Here is a 12,753-nt window from a genome sequence, read left to right as displayed (position 1 = left end):
GCTAAAAAGCTAGTTTTTTTTTTTTTTTTTTTATGTCGGTGATGTTAGTTGCGCTAGAGTTACTAGTCTGGCCGAGGAGCACTACCTTCTTTGTTCATCGCGACAGAAGTTCGCGCCCTTCTCGTATAGTTAATAATTTCTAGAGAGATAATCCTGCACAGAGCGTATACACGACTCAAACATTTTAAGACTGCGTTTTATTAATGGTGAGCACTGGCGCTGCGCACGGAAATTCCCAGAGTTGCTGAGTATGTCAGTGAAGACAGACGGGGCTCTAATAGAAGCGTTGCTAAGTTCGTTAGACACATTTTTCTTTGTGAGGACTTAAACATTCGTGAGTGGGTGCGTCTCTCACTCTCACTGTTGCCTTCGTTCATGAGGCACTTCATTCACCTCAACAAGATCAGTCATTTTGCTCAACGGGGTCCTGTTGAGGTGCCACGCTATCGTCTACAAACAGACTTCATAGAATGATACCGACACGTGCTGCTATATAGAGACTTTTAATGAAAAGGATATGAATAATATAACCAACTAAACTGAGATCTGGAATGAATGAATTCAACAACGAAGAAAAATACTACAAGGTCAGTTTACTCGTTTTTTTTCTTGGAAGGATCACATTATGTGAATGAAACGGCCTCTAGGAAGCCTTCATACAAGCACTGAACGTCCCTGAATTGACTCATCCAATCACCAAACCAGTACCGATGTGCACGGTGGACCCCTTCTTTCGTTTCTAATAAATTGCACTGTTCTCTCTTTCTATACTGCTCCGGCAATTTATGGGGTTCTAAAATAGCGGTGTCGTTTGCAGTGGCGGATCCAAGGGGGGGGCGGTGGGGGTGATCGCCCTCCCAAACGCCTCGCCAGGCACCCCCCCCCCCCCCCTCCCCTTGGGGTTCTTCGTCAGCTCGAAGAAAAAACGTAAGCAATCGACGCAGGATACAGCTTGTACAACCAGGTGACCAATTGCTTTTCTTCTCAACTGAGAGAGGAAGCAAATGCTCTGGGTACAGTGTAGTCTGGGTCTGAGCTTCTCCTGAAGACGCTCCGGACTTCCCCACGACCTTGGCTTAAACATAAGCCCGCTTTCGTCCTCGCCTCCATCCCTCACTGAGGATCAGATCAGCGCCGCAGCGCGGAATACAGAAAGAAGCCGACGAGTGCCAGAAGGGGGAGATGTTTCCTCTAATGGGCTTCATACTGCCTGCGGTATGACTTCTCGTGGCGGGAAGCTAATAAAAGAAAGATAAACGGTACGAGCACTCTAAGGGCTGGAGGCTGCTTACGCTAGGGAGCCTTCATGTGCGCTCATGAAAGCACCCTAGCTTTCACGGGGTCCTCAAGCCGACGCCGTAGGCATTTATTTGTATACAATGCCGTTTCAACTTAGGGTGGCGGGACATATTTTAGGAAAGGCGCCCGCTACCCCTTGTCTCCCCTTGGCGCCGTCTTTACTTTTCAAGTTAAACGCGGCTCCTGTGGATTGACGGCAGAGCTTTCGCCCGGCTTTGCAGGAGCGAATATGTGTGTGTCTAATGGAACACAGGCGGGGCTTGCTGGTTTCCGACTGCGGCTTCGAATTCCCTACCTAAGGGACTTGGGGAAAACGAGCCTTTTCAAAGATCCGACTATACATAAATTAAATAGAGAGTGCCTGTGCCCCTTCGAGTGAACATCGACTCCCAAACATCCATGCTGCAGTCGTGATCGGCCTTTAGCCCAGTTGAGATTCGCCGACCGGACAACCGCTCTGCCCCATCATATCTCTGCACCTGTCCTCTCGACCCTGACGAATGAGCTAACTAACCAGAAACAAGTGTTCTTTTCACACAGAAAATATCCAGACGAATTGCAATTGAATATAATTTGGAAGGATCCATTGCTGGTTTAAGGTCTTATCTAAGTTTAAAAGTTATAGTTGCAGAACTGCAACATGCTTTCATAAATATTCAACAATTATTCTCTTTCGTTCTCTCGAGTTGCATCCAGAACACGTGAAAACACGAGTTTGGGTTGGCAATGCCGCATGTGCTGCGCTCTAGACATTCCAAATATACGGCGAACAACCGACGAACTTGCCTGACAGCTTTCGTTTCGCTCGCTGCGTCAACAGTGTTTTGACGCCGCGAGCAGCGTCGAAGCCGCCTAGCCATTTTTGTCGCTTGTTTGCAACGTACTCGCTCCATTGATTTAAGCCGCTCTTCCCGTTGCCGCAGCAGTTAAGCACTAGCTCCAACCAGAATGTTTGCCAAGGCAATGTCTTTAAGCTTCCCTAAATCGACTGCTCTTGTAGTGTCGGTCTGAAACCCAAGTTCCAGAAAGGATAGTGCCACCACAATTTTCGAGATACTTGCCTCTAGCGTGGTCACCCGAAAGGTTTTAATTCAAAGAGTTCATCCCCGACAGGTAAACCGATACAAAAGCTCTCAAGATCTATATTATGTTAACAGAGTTTAGTAAAAACGATAACTCTACAAAAAATATAAACACTCCCTCCCCGCCGTTTTACATCGAGGAACCGCCCCCCCTAAAATGGAGGTCTGGATCCGCCCCTGGTCGTTTGCATGGGCACCGACAGGACCTTCTTTCTAACATTTGTCACACATTCAGTTTTAATATCCAGCCACTAAACTACCAGTATATACCATGGAAAAGTTCAAAATATTTTCACAATTTGGACACTAAAAAAAAGTTAAAATTAATTAATTAGATAGCATGAATGATGTGAAATGACAGCAATCTGATATTCGTCCACCCGAGTAAGTTACCAAGCTTTCACCTAATTACGAAAGATAAAGGCAATGTCACTGATGGGTCCGGCTACCAGAGGGCCAGTACTTCTGAGGACTTTCCTGCGAGCTTGGATGCAAGCAAGTCAGTCGTTCAGCTCGATCACTAGGTAGATAGACTTACCTACCTATCTCAACAAGCTGAAAGCCAACCTGAAGGTTCCTGCTCCATGGAATTGCCATGCACTTTGTTATTTCTCAGGATTCATCATCTATAGCATGCAAGCTGCCTGCCTCAAATGTTTCAGCTATTGGCTCCATTCAACCACCTGCTCCGGAAAAATGTGAAATAGAGGTGTGTATTAAAGGAAGACGACGGCTTTAACAAGGCAAAGCAGACACTGGTGCGTCAGGCTCCTGGTGTATCGCAACCACACTGAGGAACTGATCCTGAATGTGCCACACCTCCAGAGGCAGTTGGACCAGTGTCGTCACACAACATCCACGGAGTCAAAAGGCCCATAGGAGGTTAACCTTCTTCCAAGAATTCCATGACACATGCATGGGTATCAACGCAATTAGGTAAGGCAATGGTTGATGCCGTACAACCTTGAACAATATGCCAACAGGCTGCATTAATGCCACCAGAAGCAGAGCCACAAGCTTGGCCAGAACCCACGGCTCCATGGACAAGAATTTACATGGACTGCACTGCACCTATCGAAGGTAAAACGGTGCTAATTGTGGTAAACAGTTACCAAGATTGAAAGAAACCACTGGCATCAGCAGCCAGCCAACTCCACTGCAACAGTCGAATATCTGAGGAGCACGGTCGCCTGGTTAGGACTTCCTGTTTGCTTGGTGTCCAATAATGGAACACCACTCCCCGGCACGCTGTTTACCGACTTCATTACTCAGAATGGAATTGGCCACCTAAGGACTGCACCTAACTATCCACAGTCAAACAGACTTCCCGAGAGAGCTGTCAGAACGATCAAGGACAGTCTAAAGAAACTCTCGGGTGGTTCTTTGGCCGCATACTTGCCAAGATGGCTCCTTGTGTACCCTCGCACACCGCCTACCACAGGAGGACAATCTCCAACAGAGCTCGTGTTCAACTTTTGTCCTAGAGTTTGCTGCATGGACCTCATCACTGAGACCCAGGAGCCAAAGGTAGACCTGGAAAGACCTAGCAAGCTTAAAGAAAGCAGCCCTGTTTTTGAAAGAAACATGGGAGCTGTAGAACAATGGGGACCAAGATCATCTTCCAGGCTGTCGAAAACTGCATGACTTTGGTAAAATCCACCATGGCACAATGAAGCACCACCTGGGCCAGTTGTGCCCCAGACGCTTTAACTCAACTCATTTTTAGTCAGATGATGAAATTACCACTGGGCACTAACTTGATTGGCAGTTAACAAGTGAAAAAACCAGGCTATGGACCAGGAACTGAGCAGGCATTTTAAGCAGTGCAAGGATGCCCCACTCAGGCACGGGGGACACCAACCAAGATGAACATTTAGCTTGTGCGGCAAACTGTTGGATCATGCCACCACCAGGGGTCAGTGTTTCTGGGGGCTTCCCTGTGCAACGGCCATGGGCTTTCTCTCTTTTCCCACACTTTCCAGTGACCATGTAACAAACATGTATAACATGGCCATGTCAATTATTCCCTAATAAACAAATAGGTATGATCCTTGCACTCCATGGATGAAGCAGCCACCAACAATTTCAACATTGGTCTGTATGGAGTCAAAAAACAACGAAATAAAGGAACTTCTGACACACAACTATTCTTGATGCATGCACACAACAGACTACTTCCATAAAGCCCTGCATGCAACACGGCGCGCGTTGCACTCTGGGAACTAGTTGGCCAGGGAGGAGAGTGGCATGGTTTCGGTTTCGATCGACACGTCGACCAGAGATTACACACAGAGCGTGGACTATAAACGGCCATTATCTCATGTTTTCTGGTCCCGAGAGCGTCATTTGTGGTCTATAAACTAACCTAAATGGCCAGACCTCGAAGCTTTAGCACAAGCCCGAGACGTATATAGCTTCTCATAACACATGCTTGTTGTATTTTTGTACTTGAGCCTTTTTGTTAGCGTTTCGAGGTATCTGGACGAGCCAGTGCTGGGAATCTCGACGCTGCGAAGCTCGGGGATCTTGCTTATGTACGAATCAACAGGCTGTAGCAACCAATAAGTATGCATACATCAAGCTCGCGCCTTTACATTATATGTTGTTGATCAGGAAGTCTGTTCGTTCCGTGCGTCCATAGAAGAAATACTACTTTTTGCAATTACTGTTTTCTTAATACGCCTGTGTATGCGAAGTAAAACTCGGAGGTGCCACTGAAAAGCTTCTTATCTCTTATCTGTACTGACCCGCAGCACTGCACGAAGCGAAGTCCCCACCCACTTGCATTTTACTAATATTCAACATCGCGTATGCACGTAAAGTTATCCTGCAATCGTATAGGCACATTCGCGCATACAGACCGTTTTAAGAAAGCAAAAGTCGAGCACTTGTGTGAAAAATGTTGCACCATTCGCCAGAAGTACGCCGGACGGGTATGAACCCCTATGCGGTGCGCCAAACGAACGAAATTTTTCAAAGTGCATTTGACGGTTGCTAATGGCCATAATATTTGTCATGTGTTAGCTTTCTTCCTGCCTGAGTATGCTGCGATAATTTCGGACACACCGTTCAGGCACAGATCTTGGGCGTCAGTAAAAGCTCGTCCAAAAAGGCTTAGCGAGGAGTAGGGGACGCTTGTTAGGGCCTCCGTTGTAGCTAGCCCATCTCCGCATTTGCGAAAACTTAATCGTCTATCAGCATAAAATTTGAGTGGGAGATATATGATGACACGAGGAAGACATCATAGTAACTTTGGTGCAGTAGTGAGGTCGAATTTATTGCATTTCCTTAAAAGTTTACGCGTCAACGCTGGGCTCAACTTTGATACTCCTGTGAAGATGCGGCTTGCTTTTCGCCCAATGAAGTAACAAGAAGCGGACATTTGGCAAACAAAATATGTGTAATGCTCCAGGTGACCGAATTTCACTTGTAGTTCAATGGTACTAGACGGAATTATTGAAATTGAACTCAAAGATGATGTGACTAAGCCACGTCCTACTACGTTTGCATACGCACTCAAATATCCGGTGTTTCGGGAACCAAAAAAAGTGCCCCGGCCTTCGTTTTCTATCGCTCGAGAATGAGTATATTGTACATTCGTAAAAAAAGTCAGATAATCGAAATTGCAAGCAGTGCGTTCGGTCGCGGCGTGATAGCATGAGATGAATCTGCTCAGTCGAAACCGAAACTGAGTGGCCAACTAGTTCCCAGAATGCACTGCATGGTATTTCGCTGCAATGGGGCGCGTCGGTTTTGGAAGAAGTCCATTGGCCAGCAGTCTCCTTGCAACATCCTGGACACAGCAACAAAACCCAGCCCTTGGACCTGTTACACTGAGTATGAGCGTCTGACAAAAACTAACTCACGGAAAGGAAATGGCGGCAGTTAGGTCTACTGCAAACAAACTAACACACAGATACCTGACAATAATTAAGTCTGCAACTACAATGAAATAAAATGAGACAGACCCAAAAGCTGCAACCGATGACCATGGAGGGGACATGGGTCTCGTGCCTCTGCAAGAAAAAACACAGAAACTGCAAAATTAAAATAGGCAAGTGGATAAACCAAAAGGGTCGGAGGCAAAGCATAGGCTCCCAGAAGCGTAAAGGTGCTGCACGGTGAAGGCTCACATGGAAAGCTCATGAAGTAAAGGGATGGCTTGCAAATGTCTTAAGCAAGTGCAGAAGTGATAAACTTGAGGATACAGAGAGAGTGCATATTTCGAGGTATGCGAATGACACGAGGAAAGTGAACAGAAGAATGACAGGGGAAAAGACAAGCTAACATGGGCAGGAAGTCTCTGCATAGGCTTTCATGCAAGACACCAGGAAGGAAAGTGTAGGCTACAAACATCCACATGAAGCAAAAAGGGATGAGTGAAACATAAGCAGTGCACAGCAAGGACAAGAAAAAAAAAACATGATACAGAAGAGCAAGTTTGCATGACAGCGAAAGTTTCACATAGGCCTACACGCAGAGCAGAAGAAAAAGTGCTCCCCACAAAGAACCGTAGCAAGCGTAAAAAAATTCAGAGGCTTCATGCAGCCATACGCACAGAGCACAATAAAAAGAAAAGCTTCCCACAAACATCTGAAGCAAGCGTAAAAGTAAAAGAATATTCTGGGACTTCACTCAGGCTTACATGCAGAGCATAAGAAAAAGCAAGCTTCCCACAAAGAGCTGAAGAACGTGTGAAAAAAATTTAGATGCTTCACGCAAACTTACACGCAGAGCACAAGAAAAAGAAAGGATTCCCACAAACATCTGAAGCAAGCATGAAAAAAATCCAGAGGCCTCATGCAGGCTTGCACGTAGAGCATAAGAAAAAGAGCTTCCCACAAACATCTCTAGTAAGCGTAAAAAAATTCAGAGGCCTCAGGCACAGCACAAGAAAATGGGCTTCTCACAGACCCGTAGCAAGCATAAAAAAATTACAGATGCTTACAAGCACAGCACAAGAAACTTCCCACAAACATGTGTTGCAAGCATAAAAAAAAATGCAGAGGCTTCACGTAGGCTTACATGGAGATCACAAGAAAAAGGGCCTCGCACAAACAACCGTTGCAAGAGTAAAAAAAATTCAGAAGTGCCTTGGTAAACAAGGAATGCAAAAATTGAAAGCTGCCCTTAACACAAAGAAGAAAGCAAAGTAAAAAAAAATGAGAACGGGACACCAGTCTCATCAACTAAGGCAATCTAAAACACTAATTAGTTCTCCGAGGTCCTGCCATCGACTGCCGAAGTCCCTGCGTTCAGCTGCCCCAGCCGCCAACTCGCGACTTTTTTCCCGCAGGAACAGTTGCAGCCGTGCATGGCAGAATCACCTGATGAGCTTCATTTTGATTTCATGGCGGTCGGGCAGCTGAACACATTGGCTCTCTGCAGCCATCCTCGCCGATAGGCCGTCCAGGATGTTCCGTGCATGCATCAAATCCGCAATGAGGCTGCGAAAGACACTTTCACAAATTGTGAAGAGGGCGCGTGCAGCTTCAGAGGGGCAGGTCAGAGCGTCAGGGACATAACTCTTTAGCCTGAGGAGGCTATTTGCAGGTGCCATGGGGACTCGAACAGCTGCAGTACACGTGTCACATGTAGCATTATTTTTTACAACTCTTCGTACCACATACCCGGGTAATAGTCAAAGCTATCCTCCTCAGGTTGTGACATGGTGAGTTCTACCTCCTCAAGAAAAATGTCGGTGGGCACAGCAGGTTGTACATCCAAGTCTGCGAGGTCAGCCAGGTAAAAGGAGGCATCGTCCAGTTCGTAGGACCCTGCCTTGGACGCCTTCAGGTACTGCGAGTGTGTGATGATTTTCAAGGTCATCTTAAACTCCAAGAAGTTGTGATAGGGTTGCCCTGTCGCACTACCGAAAACAAGTTTTCATGGCAGTCCTGCGTGAATCTGGATGTGAGCACAAATGAAAAAGAATGTCTCTCAATGAGACTTTGCTGCAGGTTCAGAATGGACTTAGTAGAGAGAATTACCCCCGCCTGCACTGGCTTGAACGCCCCATCCCCAATAGTGAGGTGGAGAAAAAGATCCCTAAATTTGACCAGAAAGTCAAGGGTGTTCTTGTAGCAGGCCTCATTTTGCCTGCTGATCGCAAGGACTGGGTGCCTGCTGCTCATAAGATCAAACCATTTGTTGACCTGTTCCAAGAACCAAGCCGTGGTGAGGAAGTTGGTGCTCCAGCCATGATTCTCCACCAGGAAGCGCAGGGCAGTGGCCGTGATGTGACTGAGGACCCGTAGGGCAGTGCTCACCTACAAACACAGAACTGCTTTAGGTCATCAAGTGTATGCAATGTTTGGTAAACTGGACTGAAGGAATCAATGATTTGAAACTTCCCCCTCAGTCAATAAAAGAACAGCATGGGCACTAAACGAAGAAAAGGCTGCTAACTTCCATTCCTGTTGTCCATACGAATGGTTTTTGCTGGTTTTTTATGAGTTTTTGCCACTCTCTTAAAGTTGGCAGTTCCACTTCATAAGCAAAGGTGATGAATGCCAGCACTGAAGTAAAGTACACTCCATGGTTACTTTGGTAGCTGGGCGTTGCTAAAAGTGTCGCCGACTCCGATTTGTGAACCACTGACTGATTTTGTTGAAAACACTTCAAGGGAAGCTAAAGAGGTTCTCCAAAAAAAATGAGTTAGAGGTAAATTCTTCCGTATTTGTATCCTGCAAATTTGAATATGCACTATTTGCTCAAGAAGTATCACCCAACGCAAAGAAATATTTAAAAAATTCACTCGGCATGATGTCACGTCAAGAACTTTCACCTGGCCACCGAAGCTCAAGCACCATCTCTCGTGCAGTGTTCCGGCACATGTGACCAGCCTTGCCCAATGCAGTGCTTTTTTTATTCTCGTGAAATGGTGCGTCATCTGCTACAGACGCCTAGTTCCCGCTACAATCTTTCACGCCTGACCAACATCCGCTAAATCTTTTATGAAAGTTTATAGGTGTACTAAACTTACGTCAAAACAAACAGGCGAGCGAAAATCGTGAGCATGAGGTGAATCGCACACAATTTGTCGACCACTCAAATAAGCTTGCAATAGCTGCAGAGATTCCGAGGATCCTTGTTGCGACGCTGCTGCCTCTCAGAAATTTCCTCCTAGCTTCTTACACCTCGGGAGGGCGGGGCTTCAGCGCTATGGTCAAAATGCTTTGATGGCTACTCCGGGCCTCAAATTGACAAATAATTTTAATATTCGTGATACTGGAGGCAATATGAAGATGATGCAAGTGTTTTTTAAAGGTACAAAACCGCTTTAGTTTTCCCTTAACCAGGCATGTGCGAATAACAAATTTTATGTTTCAAGCGAATAAGAAGCTAATAGTGACTTGGGTCGAATAATTTCGAATCGCATATTGAATACTTGCGGTGCCTTTCTGATACTGCCATTGCGTTCAGCTTCCGCCATCTTGACAGTGTTGATGTCAAGATGGCGGAAGGTAGCTTAGCTTAATGGAAGCTAACCTAAGTTAGCTTCCAGTCGTGTGTAACTAGCTTAGCTAGCTACAAACAAGCTAAGCTACATGCTAACTTAGCTTAGCACTCTTACCTTAGTACACATTTTTCAAAACATTATAGTATTTGAGTGATGGATGAGTGTGAACGAGTATGAATAAAAAGTCATTTTAGATATGATATAAAGACTATCATACCTAAAACACCTAATATCAAGGGGCACACAGTAATCCACTGAAATGAGGTTAGACAAGAGTAATTTTGAGTATGTTTTGTTCACATTCTCAAGGATGTGCGTAAATTCTGCAGTTGTTAATCGAAGCAACAAATGAAGCTTGTCATTTAGTTCTCCTTGTCAACAGCATTTTTCCTGTAGAGATAGCTTTCTAGTGCACAAACTCAGCATGTGAGCAATGATTATACTTTGTAAAGAAAAATCTAGCTGGTTTCATTTAGGTTATTCTCAAGTATCTGCCTACCCACTGCCAAGGCTCAGTTAATTCTGAGCCCTACATAGAGATTGTAAGTAGATGAGAGATTTGTCAGTCCTCTTGCTATACCCAAATATTCGTTTTAAATCTTAGACTAAAGAAATGATGAGCAATGATGCACACTGCTTGACGGAACCTCAATTGTAGAGTAACACAGATTCATGGTAAAAGCCAGTTTTTTTGTTTTTTTTTGGCCTTGAGGTAAGCATTTATATTGACCAGGAACATGAACAATCATTACGCTACATTACAATGTTTTCCTGCATTCGTCGCACACGCGCGTGACCTCTTCTTCTCTGGAGGTGTGCCTTCCACTCAATGCACAATCGCAGTGCCTGCGAAATACGCACGATCACGGTGTTTTCTCTGTAAGTGTCGCTTCTGCACAGCACACCGGTGCTCGTTAAGAAGCGCACTCAACTGCGCTAACTCGCTGCAATCGCGACTTTGCCAGCACTTAGAAACTGTGCACATCACCGAACGAACGGCACGCGGCCAACTCATCGCGACTCCCAAAGCAACTGATAAGAGCGCTAGAGCGATCTCGACATCACAGGACACAGGACACACACGATTGGTAGGTGAGATGATGACGTTTTATTCTAGTAGGGCCGCGCCAATCACGGGGTGCAGATTAGACCTACCTTCCACTACATTAATGGGACGCTTAGTACCTGGGAATGGTGACTAGAATGACGTCACGTGAGGACTCTGTATAGCCATAGGCTGGGGATGGCAACATGTGCAGCATGTGCTGAGCTGTAAACAGTGTTTAATTTTGGCCATTCGTGTGCAGAGATTAGTCATGAGCTGCCCAAATGTTTGCCGAGGCACTTATTGTCACGAACCCAAGTCAAGTGTTCATGCAGTGCTCGTATGGAATCCATAAGCCTCATTCGACCATCATCACCACAGGGTGCTCTCCTAGACACCGTCAGCATAATTACCTCCATGGTCGCATCAGCAAGGTTACAAAAATTGGGAGTGAAGGAAACACTCCCCCTCTAAACTTGAATTCACATCTCGACGCGTGCAAGATACTGAGGTCAAACTAGTGCTGTATGCCTGCGATGAGAGAATCATTCCAACACAATATCAATAATCTACCCCTTCATACCACACTGCAACTAAGTGAAAAAGGAACCATGACACCAACTTATTTAAAAATAAATTGTGTAAAATACAAAAACACTACAGTTACTAACAAGGATATTATATCTGCAAATAATCAACAGGGAGCTTTGAAGCATTTGAGTGGCCTGACAACAAACTTGCCTTCAAGCCGCCGCCCCAGAGTTCTAGACGACGGCAATGGGAAGCTCCCCTCCAGTAGCAAGTCGTAGCCCAAGCTGCCACATGCAAATCGCATCTGCAGCGACTTCTTCACCGTCTCATTAGACCACTTGGACCCCCTGTTGCCGGATCTCGATAGAGCTGCCAGTTGGTCCGCAGTGAAGAACTTGTGCAAGTGAGACCGGAATGTCGCTTCCCTTGTCTTTTGTAAGGCAGCCTGCCTCACCAAGCGATGATTCTCATTCTCCAGCTGCTTGATCTTCCGGCTCATCTGAAGAAAGACATCTTCAGTGAGTTTAGGTAAAACGGATGATGGAGAAAGAGGCTGTAGGGTTCGCTCAGAGGTCTTGGCCGCTGGTTGCCACAAACACGGTACAAGAATTGGGTGTTGCCCACCTCATGAGATCACTCCAAGCAGTGCAAGAACCATGACACACACCCAGCTGGTGGAGGCCGCCGACACCAAGGTGCCGAGGGCAGCTGCGCTGGCCTGGCCGCGCTGGTTGTCACTGGTCACCTGCAGCGAAGGGTGCGGTGGTATTGCTACACGGGGGTACGCAGGACTCTGGAAGATGCTTACGAAGCACGCCCCGCTGGTGGTGGGGAGCGGCTGCGTCAGCAGGCCGCCCTGCAGGGCCGCTCCAGAGGTCCTGGCTGCTGGTTGCTGCAAACACGGTATGAGAATCGGGTGATTCCCAACTCACAAGATCACTCCAAGCCGTGCAAGAACCACATACCCAGCTGGTGGAGTGTGCCGACACCAAGGTGCCGCGGGCAGCTGAGCTGGCCTGGCCGCGCTGGTTGTCACTGGTCACCTGCAGCGAAGGGTGCGGTGGTATTGCTACACGGGGGTACGCAGGACTCTGGAAGATGCTTACGAAGCACGCCCCGCTGGTGGTGGGGAGCGGCTGCGTCAGCAGGCCGCCCTGCAGGGCCGCTCCAGAGGTCCTGGCTGCTGGTTGCTGCAAACACGGTATGAGAATCGGGTGATTCCCAACTCACAAGATCACTCCAAGCCGTGCAAGAACCACATACCCAGCTGGTGGAGTGTGCCGACACCAAGGTGCCGAGGGCAGCTGCGCTGGCCTGGCCGCGCTGGTTGTCAC

At 46.8% G+C, this 12,753-nt stretch overlaps 1 protein-coding gene across 1 annotated transcript; it reads right to left on the bottom strand.

The window, feature by feature from the left end:
- Positions 1-6,240: 6,240 nt before the first annotated feature.
- On the bottom strand, positions 6,241-12,158 carry LOC121833375. Its single transcript, XM_042286590.1, has 4 exons — positions 12,087-12,158; positions 11,630-11,918; positions 8,537-8,650; positions 6,241-6,397 (listed from the first exon to the last, which is right to left on the bottom strand). The coding sequence occupies exons 2-4, from the start codon at positions 11,916-11,918 to the stop codon at positions 6,324-6,326; spliced, it is 477 nt and encodes a 158-aa protein (XP_042142524.1). The 5' UTR covers positions 12,087-12,158; the 3' UTR covers positions 6,241-6,323.
- Between the last annotated feature and the right edge of the window lie 595 nt (positions 12,159-12,753).

Source organism: Ixodes scapularis, unplaced genomic scaffold (assembly GCF_016920785.2).
Source record: "Ixodes scapularis isolate PalLabHiFi unplaced genomic scaffold, ASM1692078v2 PGA_scaffold8__174_contigs__length_109621045, whole genome shotgun sequence".
Taxonomy (NCBI): Eukaryota; Metazoa; Arthropoda; class Arachnida; order Ixodida; family Ixodidae; genus Ixodes; species Ixodes scapularis.
Note: the sequence above shows the minus strand (reverse complement) of the source record. Positions and strands in the feature narration are given on the sequence as shown.